This window comes from Diadema setosum, chromosome 2 (genome assembly GCF_964275005.1).
Source record: "Diadema setosum chromosome 2, eeDiaSeto1, whole genome shotgun sequence".
NCBI lineage: Eukaryota > Metazoa > Echinodermata > Echinoidea > Diadematoida > Diadematidae > Diadema > Diadema setosum.
Window position 1 is genome coordinate 33,335,154 of NC_092686.1, and position 26,148 is coordinate 33,361,301.

General features: G+C 39.5%; 1 protein-coding gene across 1 annotated transcript in view; it reads right to left on the reverse strand.

Moving 5' to 3' along the window:
• Window positions 1-676: 676 nt before the first annotated feature.
• The window catches only part of LOC140241966 (inter-alpha-trypsin inhibitor heavy chain H3-like), a 30,641-nt gene continuing 5,169 nt past the window's right edge, over window positions 677-26,148 (reverse strand). The window contains 13 exon segments of the mRNA XM_072321714.1: window positions 677-1,240; window positions 1,736-2,146; window positions 2,609-2,722; window positions 3,462-3,527; window positions 10,180-10,540; window positions 11,223-11,824; window positions 11,827-11,895; window positions 12,310-12,481; window positions 13,638-13,754; window positions 14,167-14,424; window positions 18,113-18,251; window positions 19,905-20,015; window positions 21,065-21,228. Coding sequence (XP_072177815.1) covers window positions 960-1,240; window positions 1,736-2,146; window positions 2,609-2,722; window positions 3,462-3,527; window positions 10,180-10,540; window positions 11,223-11,824; window positions 11,827-11,895; window positions 12,310-12,481; window positions 13,638-13,754; window positions 14,167-14,424; window positions 18,113-18,251; window positions 19,905-20,015; window positions 21,065-21,141 — 2,778 coding nt within the window. The 5' untranslated portion in view covers window positions 21,142-21,228 and the 3' untranslated portion in view covers window positions 677-959.

The window sequence follows — 26,148 nt, forward strand, 5'->3', positions numbered from 1 at the left end:
CGCTTGATTCGTTCCCTCACATAACCGCTCCTCCTAAGATCAAATCCTGTCTACGCCGATGATAGGCCCCGTTATTTAGTAGGCCTTCACAGTGATGTCGCACAGCAAGAGCTGAAATACCACGATTTTGTCATTCAATAATATATTGTGAATATTTCATTTTGTTATTGTTTTTTTTTTAAGAAAAGAAAACAAAATTTTCACCACAAGTGAGCACCAGATCGCTGAATTTCAGGTCTGAAAATGCAAAATCTTCCTCGTGTGGGAGAGGGATACCCCCCCCCCCCCATACACACCCTTCCCCCGTTCGGTCGTTCCGCTCCCTTTCACAGATATTTCCACAAAAAAAAAAAAATTGTTTTCATACTTTTAAGGTCTGATTTTCCGCCGAAAGTCGTCTGACAAGCAAAAAAAAAAAAAAGCAACAAGAACAAAGTCTTTATGTTGTTGCTGCCACTTTTCTCCCACTTTATATTTCATGCAAAAGAGTGGGGCATCCGATCCCTGTAAAGTGTGTGTGGGGGGGGGGAGGGGGGCACACAAGCTTCTCCCCCCCCCACCCCACCCCCCCACCCCCACCCCCCCCCCCCCCCAAAAAAAAGGCTGCGCCCGTCCGGTTATGGGCTTGTAATCGTGGTGATGGTGACCATCCCCCCCCACTCCTCAGTATGGATTTACGCCGTTGGTAATTACATTGTATCAACTTTTTCCTAAAAATTTCATCCAAATCAGTTCACAATATTTTGATTTTTTTTTTCGAAAAAACAAACAAACAGACAAACTAACAAACAAGGCCGGCAAAAGCATGGCCTTTTTTTTCTCTTTTTTTTTTTTTTTTTTTTTTTTTTTTTTTTTTTGATGGGAGGAAATGAATTCATAAGTAAAGAATAGGGATCAAGAAAATAATGATTAAGAAAAAAAGCCGCATTGGGGATCCTTGGATATCACGACTTCTGCAATCAAACGTTGAATTTCCTGCTCAGAGGCGCCGTAAGGTGTGGAAGTCTGTAGTCTGCGTAGTCTCCTTCGATCAGACCCTTTGCGTTGTCGGCTGCGTACCAGCAGTCCTGGTAGTCTCTGATCAACGGTACGCGACGAATCTTCCGCATGACGTTGACGCTGCGCTTGTCTATGCTCAGCGTCGCGTTGACGCTGTCGGCAATGACCATGGCATCGACGCCATCCTGATCGACTTCAGTCGGGATAGACACCAGAATATCCTTCTTCTGTTGGAATTGACCTTGATGGTGAAAAAAGGAGTCGACGGATTGGAGAAATTAGGAATTGAATCAAGGTAATCGATTCCGACCATAAATGTCTGTCTTTTATTCCACTCCATGCAGTCGTGCATTTTCTTGTTTACAGTAGAGATTTCGTTTCCATTGCTGACATAATGTACATTAACATCCATGTAGGCCTGCCATTTTCTGTGGTTAGATCCCTTCGATAAATAGCTAAAATAAATAAAAGAAGATGACGTCGTCCCTTTCTCGAAACAAAAAGACAAGGTCTTTAGTCTACCAATGTATCCAACTCCTTGTTTTCTTTTTCTTTGTTGTTGTTGTTTGTATTAAGCGCGGCAATAAATATTGTCTCCCTACATTCTGTCGGAACATGGGCAAAATGAACTGTGTGTCACAAATATTGTTTTTTTCAATACTGACATTATACCGTCAAACGAATGAAATTATAACTAAAAAAAAAAAAAAAAAAAAAAAATCTTATGCCATCTTACCGATCAGCCCGTGAACTTCGTTGGAGAGACCACGCCTCTCTGCGACGTAGAAGCCAAAATGGGTCACTCTGTGAGCCTTGATGATGTCATTGGGATCGTGCGCCCTCACACGATGCAACATGATGACGATCGCCACTTCGTCCCCGTGGCTGATGATCACGTGACGCTTGTGGCGTATCTGCACGACGAAGTCTCCGACTCTCAGGGTGAGGTCGTCTTCCCAACGCAGCCTGAAGGCTTCGGTGCTAACCTCGATGAAGTCGGGGGTGAGGAGGAGATAGCGGTCGTTCCCGAGACCGACCCTCATCTGGCCGAAGTACGTTCGCGCCGGCTCGTCTGGTTGGCCGTTGACGTTCTCTGACTTGTTTGCCATTCGTCCAGCTGGAATCACTAACGCCGTAACCGTGAGTCCTAAAACAAATCAGACAAGTGAAAGTTTTGTAATTTTTTACACCGTAGACCTATCAAGACTACCGAGCTCTCATTGCAAGAACAAACAAACAAACAAAAACAAAACAGAAATTATCTTAATCATCGTAAAGCTGCATAAAAACAAGAATAAGAAACCTTACTTTAATAACAGTTCCTGACATACATTGTATCAGCAAACAAGGGACAGCGGTGTGGCAAATATGGGCCCCACTTCATTAAAAAAAAAAAAAAAAAAAATGATATGATAGCAACTCTTGCTGGAACGGCAATTGTCATGGTAAGGAAAAGAATCCAGCTTCCCGATTGCCATTAGAAGTCGCCATTCCAGCAAGAGTTGCTATCCTAACATCTTTTATGAAATTGGGCCCTGCTCATTTTTTAGACAGGAGTGGAGACTATCTTCACAGGACTTGAAGATCCGTATTCGAGAGCGAGACCCACCGAGCTTAGGATCATCCAGTAGACTGAAGACATCGCCGGGATCGCCGTTGATGTCGAAGCAAACGGTGACATCAGTTTCCGGGAGTTTGATGAGAAAGTGCGGATCACTATCAGCTGTCAAGAATTAAAAAAGAAAAGAAGTAAAATCCAAATTCAAATAACCGATGACAAGAACATTAGTCAATTGATGTTCTTCTATAGTGATCTAATGAATCATTATTATGATATGTATGACTTTGCTGAATTCAATAATCAGCAGTTACTATACTGAGAAGGGCCTCTCATGATAGCCTTGTCACTGTTTTAAGAATATGTCCTATATAGTTATTTGGTATCCAGAAGAATTTTCATACTTTGATTACACGATGATCTGACTGATTGATTGCTTGATGACTGATTGGTTTAAATCATTACCGTATGAAACTGACTTGAGATTTAGATAAGTTATATGAATTCAAAGAATAAAATTTGAAACAAAAAAGAAAAGAATGAAAAGGATTGGCCTACAGATATTTAAGCAACAACATATGGATAGATTATCTGTCTATCATCACCATTATCAGGTATGATGCCATAACTTGAAATGCAGAGTGATGAACATACGACATGTACATTTTGCCAAGAAATTGATAGCGTTCGGAATGAAGCAACTATCAAGAATAGTGATTTTGACATGTAGCATCAGACCAAATGACAAAACTCAATCCAACAAATATCCTTAAGTAGCGTATAGAGTTAAATGCTTTTGTGTGGGCGTGTTCCAGAAAGGGCATTAAAATTTACACCTCTAAAGGGAAGTCAGTTTCTTGGAGAGTTTTTACGTTTTGGTATCAAATTTATTGTTCGTTCTTACCTGAAGACAAAGGCCCCTGAGATCCCTGTAGGATATAGGAAGCGAATGGCGAGTTTGTGGTGGGTCCTGCAAAGAAACAATTATTATTTTTCAAAAAAGTCATCAAAGACCAGTTTATGCATAAATTCCATTCTTATCTTCACTAGACTTGAATCAACTTTTATTGATGCATTCAGTTTAGTGCAAAAATCATGAACATAAATATGACGATAACTTGATAAGCAAACATGACTGACGAAGAGTAGATTATCATAGAGCAATATGTTCACGATTTCATACTTAACTCCAAGGAGTTCTGTGGCATTAGTCATGTGTTATCATTAAACTGCAATGAATCGTGGGAATCAATGAGAATGATTTCAGACGAAAAATTGTCACAGTGATCGCACTTCTCATACCGCTTTTGACACTGGCACCACAGCGTTATACAGAGTGAGGTGTTCATTGGTCTTTTGCCGTCAACGAAACCAATAGCCCAGTTTATGCTGTGGTTTTTCTTCTGACTACCCCGCCGGTCTGGTGCTCTCTTTATCTCATTTTATCTTTCTATGCTGAATATTTTTCATTCATCAATTTTGCAATCAGAACTACTCATAAGGGGTCATTATAAACAAACCAAAAACTTATTGGTTAGTGTTTGTTATGGAAATAAATCATCAAAGTTGAATAAAAAGAAGATGATATAAGATGGACATACATGTAAAAATAACTTCACACAATTTACGAATTTTGACCTTTATATGGTTTCATGTTCAAGTTTTCATCTGCTGGTTTGAATTGAATTTTTATGCTCCTCTTGTTAAAGTACTGGTATTTACACCAGCCATGATAGTTAGGAGTACTACACACCAAACATGACTGTTTTAACCCGCAGATTGCCTTTTTGAATATGCGTGCATTTGCATGTGCTTTGCATTCGCATCTTGATGTAACTAGATGATGTAAATAAACCACATTGGACCAAGGAATGACCCCCTGGAACACGGAGGAAGTGAGATTTTCGAGATCTGCAACCTAGCTTTTTTTCGCTTTCCAAGTAAGCATAGGTTCATCATTTTAAAAGGATGGTATAGTATCGGTTGAGATGAGGATTTTAACTTTTTGCGAGATAAGTATACAGAAGCCACTTATATGAAATGTAAAAGAACATACATCCTGGATGAGGTTCATCTGACTGGTGATTTCACAGGAATATGTCCTTCTTCCACAATCACTTAAAATTATTCTGTACCTTGGTGAGTACTTTCGCCTCCTACTGGTGGCTTCTTCAGACTGCGTCCATCGTCATACCGCCATCTACGAAGAACCCACTAGTAAGAGGCGAAAGTACTCACTAAGGTGCAAAATAATTTTACGTGATTGTGAAACAAACAAACATACAATTCTAAGAAGAATTACAAGTTTCGTTAATGACAATCGGTTTTGAAGTGGCTGAAATATCCAAAATCATAGTGGTCCAATGAGAAGGTGGGATCCACCTTTTATTAGGACCACTTTGTTTTGCTTTGTTTTTGGATATCTCAGCCATTTCATAGCTGATTTTCATCAAATAAACTTTTAATTCCTGTTGGAACTGTACGCTCTTTAATATTTTATACAAGTATCTACAAAAGCTTAAAACCCGGATACCCATCTCAACCAAAACCATACCATCTCTAAAGCTTCTTCTTTACCTCACTGTTCTCGTCTGTATATGACATAATACTCCATAACCAGAATCATATTTTTACTGATTTGCGCTCATGGAGTATAAAGGGACTATGTAGTGCAAATGGATGTTGATCTCTAGTATGTGGTACAATTCCATGCTGTTGATGAAACCATGGGCCTATGGCGAGAGAACTGAAGTCCCAACGTTGTATTATCTTGCAAGCACAAGACTGAACTTAATTAACAATGGGCAAAATTGTATAATCAAGAGAGTAGACCATTCTTATTTTATCAGTATGAAGTTTAATAATCATGATTAACAGGCCAACGATGCCACAGTATGTACGCATGGCACAGGTACAATACACCCATTCAAAAGGTATTTTGTGGAATTAGAATAATACCCAATAACTCTTTCATATCTGTCCACTTTACATGACATCTTGATAGCTAAAGTTGTACGCTATTTACATAATTTATATAACTTTCTATCACATGAATATCGTCTGTCTGACTTATTGCTTAAAGAAACACTTCATACAATATATATATATATATACAGTGGCGTAACTACGGGGGGCATGGGGGGGGGGGCACGTGCCCCCCCCCCCCCAATCCGCTGGTGAAAAAAAAAGAAAAAAAAAGAAGAAAAAAAGAAAAAAAACCCTACCAAAATGGTAATTCAAGGGTTAGTAAACTGCTTTTGAAATCGACATGAAAGGATGATCAAGAAAAAGATATTTTTCTGAGATTTCTTTTAACCATATAATTAAGGAGGTATTATAGTGAAACATTGTTCAAAAAGCCCGGAAACGACAAAAGATTGTGATTCAGTGTGATTCCTGGTGCTGGTTGGCATTTTGAATACAAGCAGGATGTGCGCACTTAGTGTACTCAGAACATCGGAATGGCAAAAAGAGTCGCTGCAATGTTGCGCAATGTGATGTTTGATAGGTTGTACACATTTGCTATCAAAGCTTGATCATTGATTTTGCAGTGTTGCTTTACATACTAGTCTATATTAAAATGCCTTGCATTGCCAATAATAAGACTTGACCTTGGCTATTTCCTAACTTTTCCATCCATGATATTGAAACACACACACTCACAAACACAAATAAATTAGGGGATGCTCTATATAAAGTGCAGATTTTGGACATCCTTCTCCCGCTTGGTCACTTCGACGCCCCCTCGCTGGTCATACCTCCCCCAATCATGAACATAAACCGACACCCTTGACTACCAGTGGCGGATCCAGGGGGCGCACCGGGCGCCCCCTCCCTCCAAAGCGAAATAATATATATGTAGCTACAAACGACAGTTTTTGGACTGTAAAATGTCAAAATTTTCAAGCTGTTGCTGTCAGTAATTGCCAGCAGTTGCGCCCGGTGCGCCCCCTCTCCTTAATTTCCAGAGCGAAAAAATATAGCTACAAACGGCAGTTTTGGGACTGTAAAATGTCAAAATTTTCAAGCTCGCTCGCTTCGCTCGCTCGCATTTAATCGCTATGCAATTCTCCTGATGTTGCTGTCAGTAATTGCCAGCAGTTGCACCCGATGCGCCCCCTCCCCTTAATTTCCAAAGAGAAAAAATATACCTAAAAACGGCAGTTTTGGGAACATAAAATGTCAAAATTTTCAAGCTCGCTCGCTTCGCTCGCTCGCATTTAACCGTTATATGCCATTCTCCTGATATTACTGCCAGTAATTGCCAGCAGTTGCACCCGGTGCGCCCCCCCCCCCCTGAATTTCCAAAGCGAAAAAATATAGCTACAAACGGCAGTTGGGGGACTGTAAAATGTCAAAATTTTCAAGCTCGCTCGCTTCGCTCGCTCGCATTTAATCGTTATGCCATTCTCGTGATGTTACTGCCAGTAATTGCCAGCAGTTGCGCCCGGTGCGCCCCCTCTCCTTAATTTCCAGAGCGAAAAAATATAGCTACAAACGGCAGTTTTGGGACTGTAAAATGTCAAAATTTTCAAGCTCGCTCGCTTCGCTCGCTCGCATTTAATCGCTATGCAATTCTCCTGATGTTGCTGTCAGTAATTGCCAGCAGTTGCACCCGATGCGCCCCCTCCCCTTAATTTCCAAAGAGAAAAAATATACCTAAAAACGGCAGTTTTGGGAACATAAAATGTCAAAATTTTCAAGCTCGCTCGCTTCGCTCGCTCGCATTTAACCGTTATATGCCATTCTCCTGATATTACTGCCAGTAATTGCCAGCAGTTGCACCCGGTGCGCCCCCTCTCCTTAATTTCCAGAGGGAAAAAATATAGCTACAAACGGCAGTTTTGGGACTGTAAAATGTAAAAATTTTCAAGCTCGCTCGCTTCGCTCGCTCGCATTTAATCGCTGTGCAATTCTCCTGATGTTGCTGTCAGTAATTGCCAGCAGTTGCACCCGATGCGCCCCCTCCCCTTAATTTCCAAAGAGAAAAAATATACCTAAAAACGGCAGTTTTGGGAACATAAAATGTCAAAATTTTCAAGCTCGCTCGCATTTAACCGTTATATGCCATTCTCCCGATATTACTGCCAGTAATTGCCAGCAGTTGCGCCCGGTGCGCCCCCTCTCCTTAATTTCCAGAGCGAAAAAATATAGCTACAAACGGCAGTTTTGGGACTGTAAAATGTCAGAATTTTCAAGCTCGCTCGCTTCGCTCGCTCGCATTTAATCGCTATGCAATTCTCCTGATGTTACTGCCAGTAATTGCCAGCAGTTGCACCCGGTGCGCCCCCCCCCCCTGAATTTCCAAAGCGAAAAAATATAGCTACAAACGGCAGTTGGGGGACTGTAAAATGTCAAAATTTTCAAGCTCGCTCGCTTCGCTCGCTCGCATTTAATCGTTATGCCATTCTCGTGATGTTACTGCCAGTAATTGCCAGCAGTTGCGCCCGGTGCGCCCCCTCTCCTTAATTTCCAGAGCGAAAAAATATAGCTACAAACGGCAGTTTTGGGACTGTAAAATGTCAAAATTTTCAAGCTCGCTCGCTTCGCTCGCTCGCATTTAATCGCTATGCAATTCTCCTGATGTTACTGCCAGTAATTGCCAGCAGTTGCACCCGGTGCGCCCCCCCCCCCCCTGAATTTCCAAAGCGAAAAAATATAGCTACAAACGGCAGTTGGGGGACCGAAAAATGTCAAAATTTTCAAGCTCGCTCGCTTCGCTCGCTCGCATTTAATCGTTATGCCATTCTCGTGATGTTACTGCCAGCAACTGCCAGCAGTTGCGCCTGGTGCAACCCCCTTAATTTCCAAAGCAATATATATATATATATATATATATATATACAAACATATATTATTATATATAGCTAAAAACGGCAGTTTAGGGACTGTAAAATGTCAAAATTGTCAAGCTCGCTCGCATTTAATTGTTACGTTATGCAATTCTGATGTTGCTGCCATGAGGTGCCCCCCCCCCCAATGTCTTGACCCACGGTACGCCACTGAATATATATATATATATATATATATATATATATATATATATATATATATATTTATATATATTAGCATGCCTACTTGTATTTTAATTGTGTACAGTCATATAAATCAAATGCGCAGATGGTGGCACCCTATTAGCTCAGGCGCAACCTCAAATTCACACTGTTATGTCGTGGTATCAAGTCCTTTCAATCTGCGCTAACAGTGCCTTTATATACATGCATGCTCTTACATACTATTTCAGTTTCAGTAAGTTGAATGATTACAATAGCTGTACTATTGCATTCATCAGCATGTCTTCAATCCATGCGCCACTATGGCCCGATTTCACGAAGGTGGTTTAAGCTTAGACCACCACAAATTTGTTCTGCGTAATATACGATATACAAATTGCGTACGCCGACAGACGTATGTCCGGTAACAAACGCGCGTTGATTACTCGCATGTTTCAAATCTGAATTTTGATTATGGACTAAATCTAAACCACCCTCGTGGATGCGGGCCAAAGTTTACATTTTTGCTTACACATATACCTGAGTTTTTCAATGTCATTCATTCCGTTGGCCCACTTTGTAACGCATCATGTGCAGTGCACTTCCAAGGTCAGTATGCTGGGTGAGTCACCACAGTGAGTTATTGTACGTATAACGCCGTTTGTTATGTAATCATGACGCTCTTCTGGTATATCAATCACTAGGGGTGGAACTTCTACCAACTTAGTTTCTTTGATCCAGTCGACCCGAATGTTTTCACAAACAATGGCCGATTCCTCTACTAATCACTATATATTCTATATTCTATCCTTGCGATGTTGAGATTCTGACTATATGTGGCCTCACACATAGTTACGTATGCTTGGGTTTTTTCAGTATGAATAACGACTTTTCTGTTTTTCATCACAGCATAAATAGTCTGTGGAAGAACTTTGGTTCGGAGTGAAATTGTGTCTAACCTCACTAAATATTGATCCCTCTATAAGTATTGATCTTAAGCGAAACTTGATAATCAGACATGTCCCATTCATTACCCTTTCAATGGTTAATCTCTTGTGCACACTAATAGAGTGAGTAAAAATACAAACAAGTTTTACTTCAGTGTTTTACTTCAGTGTTGGAACATTAATATATCAATTTAGTGTTGGTAGCCTTTCCAGATGTGCTTTTTTTCAATGGTTATTAAGACTGGTGAAGAACATTACAACAATTTTCCATCCTACGAGATAAAGATATTCTCTCCCCCATATATGAAGAGCTTGCTTCCAAAAGGCGCTAAAATCCATCATTTTTCAATGGATTTAGCGCCTTTTGGAGGCAAGCTCTTCATATACAAACTGTGTATCTGCTCTGAAAATAACTTCCACAGGACCCATTTTTTTTTTTTAGTAATCTGGACAGAGAATTTATCCAAGCACCATCTCCTATTTCATTTCAGCATAATATAGTGATCTGGACAGAGAATTTATCCAAGCACCATCTCCTATTTCATTTCAGCATAATATATATATTGTTCTTCTGAATTTATATCTGTAGCGATTTTCTTTATTTACTAGTAAAATGTGGAACATGGAACAATGAAAGAAACAAAACAAGCAATCAAACAAAGAACATAATCCAAAGTCTTACTATGTTGCCTTGCAACCCCACTACTAAACACCATCCTTGACTGTGTTGGAACATTCGGAGCTGCTGCTGGGTTGATGAATGATTGGACAACGTCGGCCACCTCGTCCTCCGCGACGACGTCCTCGCCGCCACCGATGGGCTCGTCGACTGCATCTTCCTCGGGCTTCACTACAAGCAGCGACGTCAGTGGGGTGACGAAATGGTACTTCATGGAGAGGTTGAGCGCCCGCTCGGTGAGATTATCCCTGGCCGCCCGGTTCCTGGTCGTCTTCCGCTGGTCCAGAATGTTCTTAATGGAAAGGTAAGCCCAGAGGCGCTGGGCAAAGTTGTCGACTTCGTGTCGACTCAGAGTTCGTTCCTCCTGTTCGTGGAAGGGGAAAAACAGCAGTATTGGCAAGGCAAAGATGTTATAGTACGGTATTGCTTGATAATAATAATGTGTCAAGACATATATAGTGTCACAGGTAAGTACATGGCATGATTAGGGCCTACTGGAGTTTGATACAATAGGGCGTGGCGCCCTGTGGTGCGGTATGTGATGATATGGTGTGGGTGCTTTATCTCTGCAGTCACCGATCATATTGAGTTTGATTTTTCAATCGCCAATTTAATAATAGACAGGGTAATTCGTAAATTCTTATCATGCATTTGTCATGGATTATCTTTAACATAGGTAGATGATATAGGCCTGTCGAAATTTCAGCCACTATATTGTGGTATCCTGGAAGCCATCATTACTTGAAGGTTTTTTTTTTTCCTTTTTTTTTACGTAAATGCTGGAAAACGTCTTTATCCTTCATAAACTTCCACACATTTTTTGTTTTCTTTTCATTCCACTTGCGCATATTACAAGGTATGGAAAATCTGTGGGTACATGTCTGCACCATTATGTTTTCAGACATGCTCCCAGAGATTTCTCCTGGTTTGCAGCACTGATTTCAAAGAATAAAAGAAAATGTGCTGCGCGCCTTTTCTGCGAGCAGTTGCTCCGCACAATATTTTGTACAAGGCAATGATGTAACGTTTTCTATCTCGAAGCTTACGTCAACGGGTACTGAAGTGTTAAACTCGATCCCGACATCGAGGGACATTGCTGTTATCGTCACGTCCAGTTGGAGGTCGTTGCTCTCATTCCCGTCAACGAGCGAGAGCACGGCAGGCTGTGCTGCCGAGGCGAGGATCGTTTCGTTTCCCGCTGGTGTAGCCGGGTCGTGGTTCTCCACAGTTTCCGTGGGCTGGTCCGGTTTGTTCCACACGGCATTGATCACTTCATCCTTCAGCTTTCCCGCTACGGTGATTTCCGTGCCGTCGTAGTACGCCTTGAACGAAGACTTGGTGAGACTGTCCTCGTCTATGAGGTTTTTGTTGTACTCGATGTTGATGTTAAACAGAAGCGGGTTGGCAACTTCGTCGTAGAAACCCTTCATTTGCAGGGCCGCGTCGGAATCTTCGTACACTTTCCTCGCCAGGCCGTTGTTGTTGAGCGAGAGCTTCTCGAGGAAGTTGTAGTCGACGCCGTTCCCGAACCCGATGTTGAACACGGAGATGCGTCCGTCAATGATCTTGGTGATTCTGGAGGTGATTTCAGCAGTATTCGTGACCTCGCCCGAAGTCGGCGCACCGTCCGATAGCATGATGATCAAGGGGAGACTGTTTTCCCCGTGTGCTCGTCCAGAAGACGCACAGCTTTCAAGAGGCCTCCGTAAAAGTTTGTACCTAGAGTATGAAGGCATTAACATGTGACCCGTTAATACATACTAGCATAATGACGTTATAAAGCCGAGAAAAATGTAAAATACCAGCATGATTTTAATACCAGAAAGGTAAGAATTTAGACTCTTGCGTAATGATTCAACGTTTCATGTCTTAACAATCTTTGGTCCGAATCTCTAATGCTTTAGAATTGTTTTGAAAATCTAATTTTCAGATTTATTTCTAACTTGTCTAATGAAGTACGTTACATTGGTTTGTTTTGCACGTGTACAGTGTATGTGGGGAGCAAACTTTGTCATGACTTCTTAATTCAGGAAAATAAAGCGCTTCATTTTCTTCATCTACAGCTCAGTTTTTACACGTCTGTCTAATTTTACTCTTCCTACACTTCATGTGCAGAGTTGGTGCTCAACTTACCTCCACTGGCATGGATCCTCCCGACATACCTCTTGGCATTCTCTATGTTTTCTTCCGTTGCGGGAACCATTCGATTGTCCCGCCAAGCCTCCACGCTGCTCTCAAAAACCACGACGTTGAATGTGTCAATGTCTCTCACATCATCCAAGATTGTGGAGAAGGCTTCTTTGGTCTGTTTTCATTTTTTTTTTTTTTTTTGGGGGGGGGAAGGTGGGTGGGTGAGTAAATTTGGAATAAAGAGGTAAAGAAAGGTTACTGTGAAATGACTTCTCAAAATTTGTGCATTGGTCTCCATGTCAGTTTTATCAACGTCACTGGATTCTCCTTAATCTGAAGCGAGTATGAACTTTATGTTATTATTATTTTTTTTTTTTGTGACGGTGACACGATATTTACTTTTGCGACAAATTGCTCCGGTCTTCTTTTCTCCAAGGACTTATAGGGTTAGGGTAAGGGTTGTGATGGGGATTCACCACACGTAGTTTGATGTGCGATTAGGAAAAAGGGCTAGGGTTATGTTTGTGGGTAGAATTTATGTTTGGCTTAACGTGCAGGTATTCATGAGAGCAATATTGTCGTAGGATCAATAATCTCACATGCCACCTATCATACAGTATATTATATGCATGTATATATCTATATATCTCTATATCTCTCTCTCTCTCTCTCTCTCTATATATATATATATATATATATATATATATATGTGTGTGTGTGTGTGTGTGTGTGTGTGTGTGTGTGTGTGTATGTATATATACTTGTATTTATTAGGCCTACATATATATATATATACGTATATATATATATATATATATATATATATATATATATATATCGTGTCATATATTGTCATTCTTGTTATTTCCTTTATTTCTTTATCGTCTTCCATTTTAATGACATATTCAGTAAGATATCGTCTTTAAATATATTCTAAAGACGATAAAGAAATAAAGAGAATAACAAGAATGACAACATATGACACGATATATATGTCTATATGCAGGTAAGCATATATATATATATATATATATATATATATGTATATATATCGTGTGAGATAAAAAAAGATAGAGAAACAAAGAAGCAAGAAAAAAAAGAAAGAAAAAGAAGATGATGATGATGAAGAAAAGGTAGAAGTAAAGTGGAAGACGATAAAGAAATAAAGGGAATAACAAGAATGACAATAATACCGAGGAGATTAAGCACTAGAAAACGAAGCTTGTAAAGAGGGAGTCGAGAAGAGACGAAAGAATATGAGGAAACTTAAAGGGATGTAACCTGCCATCAACATGCTTGGTATAATCAAACATTATAAACATTTTCTTAACCTGTCGCATTTTATTTCCCTGCATCGATCCGCTCTCATCAATGACAAAGACCACACTCTTCCTCGCTGTCGGTAATTCAGTCGGTGAGAAGTAGTGCACAAAATATCCATTGACTATCTGCAAAGGAGAAAAGAAGGGGTGTTGTGATAAAAAAACAAAACAAAAAAACAACCAAATTAATGCTACCTTCATTACAAAAAGCAATGCATGCTCACGCCTTCAATTGCAACGAATGTTCATCAAATCACACACTACTTCACTGACTTGGTCATCACACACCACTGAGCTGGTCGACCGCTGACTTGGTCATCACACGCCATTGAGGTGGTTGAACACTAACTTGGTCATCACACATCACGAAGTTTTTCGAAGCTGAGTTGGTCATCACACACCAGCTTACAGACTTAGTAACTTATACACGAACACAAACACACAGTACCATACAGACCTACATTTCTACCTACGCGGCATTTTTTTATCATATTACTTCTTTTATCGAAAATTCGATTGTTTGTTTATCTATTTTTACCTGCAGGTGGCCCGCCTTTACATTGTGTTGTACGTCATACTTGACGACGAATTCTCCCACGATGCCGTTCTGGGATATGAGGGCTCCCTCGCCGCGGACATCGAACACGATGCGCGAGTAGCGCGACCTCGTGGAGATGGTCGTCAGGTTGTTGAGTTTCTTCTGGTCCTCGCTGTCTGACATTTCCCAGAAGGCCTCGACCTCCTTGAGGCCCTGCGGCTCGCTTATGTGGACGTCGATGCGTACGTCCGGAACTTCCTTCAAATCGAAAATGAAAAGTAGAAGAATCCAGAGTTACATTTTGCACGTGAGTACAAAGAAATGAAATAAAAACAAACAACAAGATTCCCAATAAATCAATACTTTAATGTTTTTCTCCACATTAAAAAAAAAAATCTGATATGTGAAAGCAGTTTAATCTTTAAATTTGAAAGTTTAATCTTTCCATATTGCACCAAACTGAACCAGTGCTCGCTACAATCATAGCAGCTGTAATTGCATAACAATAAAATAACGGAAATGATCATGAAAACAATTATCATAGTGGTAATAAAGAGTGGTAGATTGATGTGATGAGGATCGTTTATCTTTGATATCATGCAACGAGATATGAATAAGAGGATGAAGTATAACATGTCTTGTACAAATCAAATATGAAAATGCGCGAGTAATAACAATGTGTAGAGTATGTGAAATTAGGATGTGAACACAGTTTCTTTGTTTGTTCGTTTGTTTGTTTGTTTTTTCTTATGCAGCACAGTCTTTACAATTGGATTCTATCTGTCTTTTTATGTAATAGGACCGCATAACTTAAGTGTTGATGGGTTTAGATGTCGCATTTTACCCCAGTACAAAGTAGATTTTTCGCCCAATTTCAGCAGATTTGCACTTGTTCTATAACAATGCGATCATTCAAGTTCGAGCGAATTTTGATCGATCACCGACAGAGATCAATATTCAAAAAGCGTACTAGTTCATTATCCACCCCACTTTGTATGAAGGTTTTCGGAAATCATAGAATCCCTTCCTAAGCCTTGGGAAGGAAAGACAAGATTGGACACGTGGGGGATATCCGGCAATATATATATATATATATATATATATATATATATATATATATATATATATATATATATAATAATATATGTATTCATGTATACATAGGTGCTGAATGAAGCCCATTTTGCAGGATATCCCCACGTGTCAATCTTGTCTTTCCCAAATAGCTTAGGAAGGGCTTTTATGATTTCCGAAAACCTTCAAACAAAGAGGATGTGAAACAGGGAATGAGAGAGAGAGAGAGAGAAAGAGAGGGAAGAGAGAGAGAGAGAGAGAGAGTTGGATTTTGAGAGAGGGAGCGTGACAGATCATGAAATATTAGAAAACAAAGAAAAAATATAATGTATGTTTTCCCGCTCAATTTCATCACATTTTCTTTCGAATTAATGAGAGCATTCCTGACGATTCCGGTGGAGACGAATTTTTCATCTCGCGCACTTTTTTTCAAACAAAACATGTTCAGTGAAAGGAGTAAAAATTTCAAAGATACATGCACCATTTTTCTCTTTCCTCATATAACACACTCACATACACACACACACACACATGATATACGTTATGTACATATACATAATCATGATTATATTCTGATACAGTGTATATACATATGAATCTCTCTCTCTCTTTCTCTCTCTATATATACACATACATATTATATATACATATAAATATACATATACATATCTTTCCATATTGCACCAAACTGAACCAGTGCTCGTTGCTCGTTTAAGGTAATGACGCTCACTACAAACATAGCAGCTGTAATTGCATAACAATAAAATAACGGAAATGATCATGAAAACAATTATCATAGTGGTAATAAAGAGTGGTAGATTGATGTGATGAGGATCGTTTATCTTTGATATCATGCAACGAGATATGAATAAGAGGATGAAGTATAACATGTCTTGTACAAATCAAATATGAAAAATGCGCGAGTAATAACAATGTGTAGAGTATGTGAAATTAGGATGTGAACACAGTTTCTTTGTTTGTTCGTTTGTTTGTTTGTTTTTTTCTTATGCAGCACAGTCTTTACAATTGGATTCTATCTGTCTGTTTATGTAATGGGACCGCATAAGTTAAGTGTTGATGGATTTAGATGTCGACTTTTACCCCAGTACAAAGTAGATTTTTCGCCCTATTTCAGCAGATTTGCACTTGTTCTATAACAATGTGATCATTCAAGTTCGAGCGAATTTTGATCGATCACCGACAGAGATCAACATTCAAAAAGCGTACTAGTTCATCTAGTATATCATTATGCACCCCACTTTGTATGAAGGTTTTCGGAAATCATAGAATCCCTTCCTAAGCCTTGGGAAGGAAAGACAAGATTGGACACGTGGGGGATATCCGGCAAAATAGGCTTAAATACATACACTACGTATACATACATATAAATACATATACATAAGATATATATATATATATATATATATATATATATATATATATATATAGATAGATAGATAATATGCATTCATGTATACATAGGTACTGAATAAAGCCATTTTGCCGGATATCCCCACGTGTCAATCTTGTCTTTCCCAAATAGCTTAGGAAGGGATTTTATGATTTCCGAAAACCTTCATACAAAGAGGGTGTGAAACAGGGAATAAGGAGAGAGAGAGAGAAATTGAGAGAGGGAGCGTGATAGATCATGAAATATTAGAAAACAAAGAAAAAATATAATGTATGTTTTCCCGCTCAATTTCATCACATTTTCTTTCGAATTAATGAGCGCATTCCTGACGATTCCGGTGGAGACGAATTTTTCATCTCGCGCACTTTTTTTCAAACAAAACATGTTCAGTGAAAGGAGTAAAATTTCAAAGAGACATGCACCATTTTTCTCTTTCCTCATATAACACACTCACATACACACACACATGATATACGTTATGTACTATACTAGTGCATAATCATGATTATATTCTAATACAGTGTATATACATATGAATTTCTCTCTCTCTCTCTTTCTCTCTCTCTCTATATTTATATACACATGTATATTATACATATAAATATGCATATACATATACATATACATATACAATACATAAACATATGCACATAAATAACAGCAAAGGGTTTCTGCTCGCAGTCTGAGAAGACTTTGGTACACAACGGTAATGATTACAGGGGGTATTTCACTGAGCGGCGAATGTTTGCGAACGTAGCGAATTTTAGGTTTCGTCTAGGACTCGTAAAAAAGTTGCAATCAAGGTTGTTAACAGTTGAAGTCAAACTCGCAAACAGTTTCCCATGTCGCAATTTGTCGCAAAGAAATTTTGAACATATTCAGAATTCAGGTATGAGTTTGTTCAATTTGTCTCCCCCCCCCCCCCCCCCCCGTTTTCCGACATGTTTGTTAATTTACAGATCAGCAGTTGCGATCTTACCAAATTTTATTTGTAGAGGGAGACAAATTGAAAAAAACTCATACCTAAACCTTCCCCTCTGAATAATATCTTTCTGTCATGTTCACAATTTCTTTGCGACAAAGAAAACTGTTTGCGAATTTGATTACAATATAATGTTTACGAACCCTGAACCTAAAACCTAAAATTCGCTAAAATTCACTACGTTCGCAAACATTATTTTATCGCTCAGCGAGATATCTCCTAGGAAACTCCGTGAAAGACGTTTTAACGAATTTTCGACCATAGGGCTTTGTCAAGTTAATGGCAGATTTTATGGATAATGTATATGATATATATATATAACAAAATGTACTAGTAAATTGCTAGATGTTATTAATCCCTATTGTTATCGTGATATTTGCGGTTTTCGCTATACTCCACTTCAGCACATGAAGCATTTTGTCGGGCGCTATCTATTTACTATAGTGGTTTATGAGTGTGGCATTATTGGTAGATATTACCTGGTCTGGCTGAATATGGATTCGATGTTGGAACAAGCCATTTTTCCTCTTTAGCAGCTGCTGGTAAGTGACGTTGAAGACAACAGACGTGCGGGCCGACACTGCCACGGACACAGTGAACTTGGTCGAGTCTGAAGAGCTAATTCATAATCGACACCGTTATCATTATGTAACATCAAACAAGCAGACAGAGGAAAAGAAAGCATAGAGAATTATGTCATCCATCTTTCTCTTTTACTAGGAATATTATACATCTATATACAGTCGAACCTGTAAGCAGCCACCAGAGGGAGATAAACAGTGTGGCAGTTACAGACAGGTGGCCGCTGTAGACAGGTTATCCGTCATTTTGTGTGTATTGCTCGCAAGTATAAAAATTCATTATCGTTGTGAAGCATTTCTGTGTGCCTATAATATGTGTAGGCATGCGTACAGTATAGTTTAATGCATTACAGTGCCGTTAAAAATATATCGAATTGTTACCCTAGTAGCATGTGAACCGGCAAACAAGCTTAGCTATCGCTAAGCTGTCTTCAATTTAGCAATGACCGGTACAGATGCAAAGCAGAAAAACGCTCTGAATTAACGGTTAAGCTGCTGCTATACATATATGGATCTGTGGCGTTTAACAAACAAATCAAAATTCATCGCGGGAAACAAAATTGGTGGCCGCTTTCGAGATATTCTCGGGGGGGGGGGGTGTTCAGCGACCGCATAAGGCAGGTGACTGCTACGTAGAAAAGTCGCTGCTAAGGCTAGTTTAACTGTATAACGCTTGTGCGTGTCTGTGTCTGTGTGTGCTATATCATAGACAATATTGTTTGTGGTTATTCAAAGTCTATTGGCATCTGCAGGCGGAGTTATTCTTTTCATTTCACTGCATGGTCGCGTGCAGTATAGACATGACCTCTAGCACGTATACAGGAAATGCAATGCTGTCAATTACAAATCGCTTGCCATGTTTACCAACACAATTTGTGAATGCTGAGTATCGCAGCAGTCTAACCGTGGACGCTCTAAATGTGTGAGGAGCCCTCATTTTATTCCGAAGGCAGAGGTACTCTGATCTTTGGCTTAAGCATCTCCATGCGCTTTTACATAGGGCCTATATTTCGAGATTATGCAAGTACTATATTCATTATTTGACATACACAAGAATAGACTGTGAAAGAAATTAAACCTTTCTTTTTTAGAGTTTACTAAATATGTTCAATATCTATGGACTCTAAACAGAAAGTAAGTACAAGAAAATACCTGACCTCTCGGCCCAAGAAGACTCGCCTCACTAGTTTGGTTATCAAAATATTGCCATTTCCATGCATGTTACACTTTTGTGCACACACACACACACATTCAGAAGACATATCGATGTATTTTCTCAAAATTTGTGTGTAGTGCTAGAGAGGTCATGACCTCTTCGGGAACTTTCCTTCCGTCAAAACAGAAGACATAAATCTACATACAAAACAAACAAGTGGAAATAGCCCGGTAAAAATAACATTGATCATCCTGGGGCCTGTTTCATAAAACTTGTCATCAATGACAAGTTGTCATAGATGTGACAAACTACTGAAATCCTTGCAGCTGATTGGCTGAGAGCAAATTTGTCATAGAAATATGACAGTTGTCACTGATGACAAGTTTTATGAAACGGGCCCCTGATCCCACAGTTTTTCTGATCTGTCCATGATTTAAATGAAATGATTTTCTATCATAGATGATTCATCGATTTCCGACTTGCAGGAAATTCTAGAGACAATGTCAAATATTTCTTCCGGCTCCTATGACTTACCTCTGTTTTACTTGACCTGCTGTTTGACCCCTGGCCTTGGCCTCGTTGTACTCCTTCTGCGCCACTTCCTTCGGCTTCACCTCAGAGTGGTAGACCACGCCATCTATCGTCCTGTATGGTGAAGGGACGTGGAGAGATCACGTCAGAATATAGAGGGGACGCGGAATGGGGCGGAGGGGGGGGGGGGGGTAAGGAGCTGCTTATTCCCCAAAACTGGGAAGATTAAAACAACAACAACAATCTTAACACAACCGATGATTTTCTAAAGGTTCCTTCGGAGATTCTTCCCGTCATCGCGTACGTATACCATTCACCTTTGACCTCCCCTACCTGCCCATCAGTCCCACAAAATACGCCAAAAAATACAAACAAACAAACAAACAACAAATACAAAAACAGACAAACAGACAAACAAACTTTCCGCGACCCCTGGCAATGTTCTACCTTAAAGCCACTGTCTGCCATTGGAAGCACTGATTACAAAAATACTCCAGTTATCACATTTGATGCATACATTAATACTGTAAGAGTTGTATCACAAAACATCCTACCATTAAAAAAAAAAGATCGCAATAAAGCCACAAACATATAAAGAGATACAATTTCATCGCTAATTTTCTCATTAAACCATAACTGAAGACTGTTTATTCTAGAAACGGTTTTAATAAGACTATTGTTCACATTTTATAGGCCCTATATTTACAATGTAACACTTAACATTGGTTATACTGATTAACTGTTACACATTAGTTGTTCCTATCCCTTACTGACTTTTTAGAACTATTTTGAAGCACTAAAATTGTTTTGTTTTTAATTTGCAAATGGTTAATAGTTTCTTTGAGAAGATGAAGCAGTACCTGTATGCACAAACAAAAGGGTTTCACAGGATTACATAATCATTGAAAATAGAGTAAAACAAAGTGGTCCTAATAAAAGATGGGTCCCACCTTTTATTAGGACCTCTTTGTCTTTGGACATCTCGGCCATTTCAAAACCAATTTTCATCAAATAAACTTTGAATTCCTCTGAGACTTTTCCTTATTATCTCCCCCCCCCAAAAAAAAAAAAAAAAAAAAAATAGGTGGACGCCTGAAATCCCGTCTCAACCAAAACCAAAATCTTCGTGGAACACTCCCCCCCCCCCCCCCCCCAGGACTTACATGGAGAAGGCGCTAATGAAAGCATCCTCCGGTATCTTTACGGTGAAGGTGGCCTCTGCACTGTGGTTCTTGTTCATGTTCTTCAGCTTGCTCCGAAATTCCGTGCTCGAATAACGCGCCGTGATGTATGACGTCACAGAGATCTTCAGAATCTCGGGCGTCAACTTCACGCGGGTAAAATGACGTGGGAAGAGAAAGAGGGGGAAAACATAGACTAGATTTTAACCCAAGCAAGAATTCGTCATAAATTCGAGATCGGATAATAGGAATTGCAATGATCTCCAGTCAGACAAGCATTATAATTCCTGTTTGTTTGCTTGTTTTTTCTTTTATCTGTCAGGAATCAAAACCTTAACTTTAAATTTAGAAGAAAAAAAATATTTCTGGCAAAGCCAATCATTTATTTACTAAGGAATAATCCAAAGTGAAAAAAAAAAAAACTTTCACTGCCTTTTTTTTCAGAGTAGATGTCTTAGTACCGCATGAAAATAAACTGAAGTTGTCGAGAATAATCATCAAAATTGCACTTAACTTTCGTTTTCTTGAGACCGTCGCAAAAATGGTAATGTGTCCGCTATGAATAGTTGCTAAGTGTTACAGTTTGCTTCTTTGCTTCTTTTGCATATTATTGTACATAATCTCACAGACACGGTATTTGCAGAAGGTTCATAAAAATCCTTCTTTTTAAAGGAATTAGAGAGTCTTGAATAATTTATGATACAGTGATGATATCACGACCAGTGTGGTCATCGTCTGGTCTTGCTCCATAGTGACAAACAAAACAACAACAACAACAGCAAAACAGAAAAAATCACCAAATAAATCGTACACTTCCCATCATTTTTTTTTTCTGTAGAATTATAAACCTGGCGACTCTTGAGGGGAAAGGGATAGAAGTTACGAAGATAATTAATCATAAACCGAAATCCTGACTTTTTGTGTATACATAATTTATGTACATACCAAAGTGAATGTTACGTCATTAATTACGTCATAACTAGCCATTTCATCTAATGCACATGTACGTTATTGCCACCAATATCAATTTTTGCGAAAATGTGTTAATCTGTCCACTTTCAATGACAGTCTTATTTCAGTTTAGACGTTATTGAAAATTCTTCTTGTCCTTTGTCTCATGCTACTCTGTCATTAAAGCCAGCATCGACCCGGTGTGGCACAGCACTTCGATTCAAGAAAAGTTAAAGGGGCGTTCAAGACGATGTTCATAACTTTACATTATGGAGTACATAAATCAACAGTTCCATTTTGTGTAATTTATCGTGGTCCTCGAGCAGAGAAATCGATACTCTGAAGAAGCCAAAACAGATTACACTGTGAACAGGGCTGATGACATAGGAGCCTCACATATTTCAGAAACGTCGCAATGTAATACCATCACCTGTGTAGAATATATGCATGCCATCTTCTTTTGTTCTGCTTCCTTGAGCCACAACTCCTGCATTCTTAGAGTGAGGCTGCCATGTCATCATACTTGTTCACTGTGATTTGTTATAAATCTTGAAAACATTCTTATTCCTCATGCCAATCACTATAAATTATGAAATTCTGTACCCATGCAGTATAACCAATTTATACAAATTTCATGAAATTCTTCCGTCGAGATGTTTTCATTGCAACTGATTGACAAATTGCCCCACATCGACGTAAATTAGCACTGAATTGATCAGTGTTTTAGTAGTAGCCATGATAAAAAATCATGGGCGTACATACTCGAGCAGGATTCGAACCTACGACCTCCTGATCACCGGACAGGCGTCATCTCCACTAGACCACCGAGCTTTCGCCCGACAGCAAGTGTTGGTTCTAATCCTTATAGCATGCAGCGGGTACTGCTTTGTTATTCAAATTTCATGAAATTCTTCCGTCGAGATGTTTTCATTGCAACTGATTGACAAATTGCCCCACATCGACGTAAATTAGCACTGAATTGATCAGTGTTTTAGTAGTAGCCATGATAAAAAATCATGGGCGTACATACTCGAGCAGGATTCGAACCTACGACCTCCTGATCACCGGACAGGCGTCATCTCCACTAGACCACCGAGCTTTCGCCCGACAGCAAGTGTTGGTTCTAATCCTTATAGCATGCAGCGGGTACTGCTTTGTTATTCAAATTTCATGAAATTCTTCCGTCGAGATGTTTTCATTGCAACTGATTGACAAATTGCCCCACATCGACGTAAATTAGCACTGAATTGATCAGTGTTTTAGTAGTAGCCATGATAAAAAATCATGGGCGTACATACTCGAGCAGGATTCGAACCTACGACCTCCTGATCACCGGACAGGCGTCATCTCCACTAGACCACCGAGCTTTCGCCCGACAGCAAGTGTTGGTTCTAATCCTTATAGCATGCAGCGGGTACTGCTTTGTTATTCAAATTTCATGAAATTCTTCCGTCGAGATGTTTTCATTGCAACTGATTGACAAATTGCCCCACATCGACGTAAATTAGCACTGAATTGATCAGTGTTTTAGTAGTAGCCATGATAAAAAATCATGGGCGTACATACTCGAGCAGGATTCGAACCTACGACCTCCTGATCACCGGACAGGCGTCATCTCCACTAGACCACCGAGCTTTCGCCCGACAGCAAGTGTTGGTTCTAATCCTTATAGCATGCAGCGGGTACTGCTTTGTTATTCAAATTTCATGAAATTCTTCCGTCGAGATGTTTTCATTGCAACTGATTGACAAATTGCCCCACATCGACGTAAATTAGCACTGAATTGATCAGTGTTTTAGTAGTAGCCATGATAAAAAATCATGGGCGTACATACTCGAGCAGGATTCGAACCTACGACCTCCTGATCACCGGACAGGCGTCATCTCCACTAGACCACCGAGCTTTCGCCCGACAGCAAGTGTTGGTTCTAATCCTTATAGCATGCAGCGGGTACTGCTTTGTTATTCAAATTTCATGAAATTCTTCCGTCGAGATGTTTTCATTGCAACTGATTGACAAATTGCCCCACATCGACGTAAATTAGCACTGAATTGATCAGTGTTTTAGTAGTAGCCATGATAAAAAATCATGGGCGTACATACTCGAGCAGGATTCGAACCTACGACCTCCTGATCACCGGACAGGCGTCATCTCCACTAGACCACCGAGCTTTCGCCCGACAGCAAGTGTTGGTTCTAATCCTTATAGCATGCAGCGGGTACTGCTTTGTTATTCAAATTTCATGAAATTCTTCCGTCGAGATGTTTTCATTGCAACTGATTGACAAATTGCCCCACATCGACGTAAATTAGCACTGAATTGATCAGTGTTTTAGTAGTAGCCATGATAAAAAATCATGGGCGTACATACTCGAGCAGGATTCGAACCTACGACCTCCTGATCACCGGACAGGCGTCATCTCCACTAGACCACCGAGCTTTCGCCCGACAGCAAGTGTTGGTTCTAATCCTTATAGCATGCAGCGGGTACTGCTTTGTTATTCAAATTTCATGAAATTCTTCCGTCGAGATGTTTTCATTGCAACTGATTGACAAATTGCCCCACATCGACGTAAATTAGCACTGAATTGATCAGTGTTTTAGTAGTAGCCATGATAAAAAATCATGGGCGTACATACTCGAGCAGGATTCGAACCTACGACCTCCTGATCACCGGACAGGCGTCATCTCCACTAGACCACCGAGCTTTCGCCCGACAGCAAGTGTTGGTTCTAATCCTTATAGCATGCAGCGGGTACTGCTTTGTTATTCAAATTTCATGAAATTCTTCCGTCGAGATGTTTTCATTGCAACTGATTGACAAATTGCCCCACATCGACGTAAATTAGCACTGAATTGATCAGTGTTTTAGTAGTAGCCATGATAAAAAAATCATGGGCGTACATACTCGAGCAGGATTCGAACCTACGACCTCCTGATCACCGGACAGGCGTCATCTCCACTAGACCACCGAGCTTTCGCCCGACAGCAAGTGTTGGTTCTAATCCTTATAGCATGCAGCGGGTACTGCTTTGTTATTCAAATTTCATGAAATTCTTCCGTCGAGATGTTTTCATTGCAACTGATTGACAAATTGCCCCACATCGACGTGATGACGCCTGTCCGGTGATCAGGAGGTCGTAGGTTCGAATCCTGCTCGAGTATGTACGCCCATGATTTTTTATCATGGCTACTACTAAAACACTGATCAATTCAGTGCTAATTTACGTCGATGTGGGGCAATTTGTCAATCAGTTGCAACCAATTTATAGTTGTTCAAATGTACCAAAGTCTGAAAATCATCCGAAGGCGAATTGCACAGCTAGTAGGCTTGCTAAGAGCGAAAATAGGGGTGAACGCTGCATTTTATAGTACAAATGTCCTATTTGGCACACATGTTCCTCGGTACAATTGGAATTTTTTCATCTAAAGAGACAATCTGTATCTATGCAAATAAGCCTTAATTTGCATAATTTATACAAAAATACATTAAAAAATTATTAAAAATATATGTGCATCCAGCAGAAATACCTAATTTGGTAGAAGTGTTCTATAGAGTATGTGGAAACAATTCCTGCAAAAATTGATTTCATACCTATGTAAATAAACATAAAATTTGCATAATTAAGCGAATGATTATGCAAATTGATTTGTAAACAATGAAACCCCCCTTAAATCTCATCCTAGATAGATATAACCCGTTGGAAACACTCTATGAAACAAAATGAGAAAAGATCTTCAATAATTAAACAATCATTACCAGCTGATTTACATAATTACTTAAGAAAATAAAGTAAAACATTATTTTCAAAGTTTTTCTTACAGTCTAAGAACTGCATTTTATGATAAAATCTACCAAAGTAGGATGCCTATCCTTTAGTCAAAAGGAAATGGTTTGTTATATCAAAACACTGTTTCTCTATGCAAATACCACCTAATTAGCATATTCTGCATATTAATACCCGAATGTACCAGAAGTCAACGGTCAAGGTCGACTTAAGAAATTGTATCAGTTTACGCGAAGACTCAAGACTGGATTAAGCAAATTTCACCAAACTTGGTCCCCAGGATGACGTATGATGGGCAATTAATTAAGCAGTTTTTAAGTAAAATCGG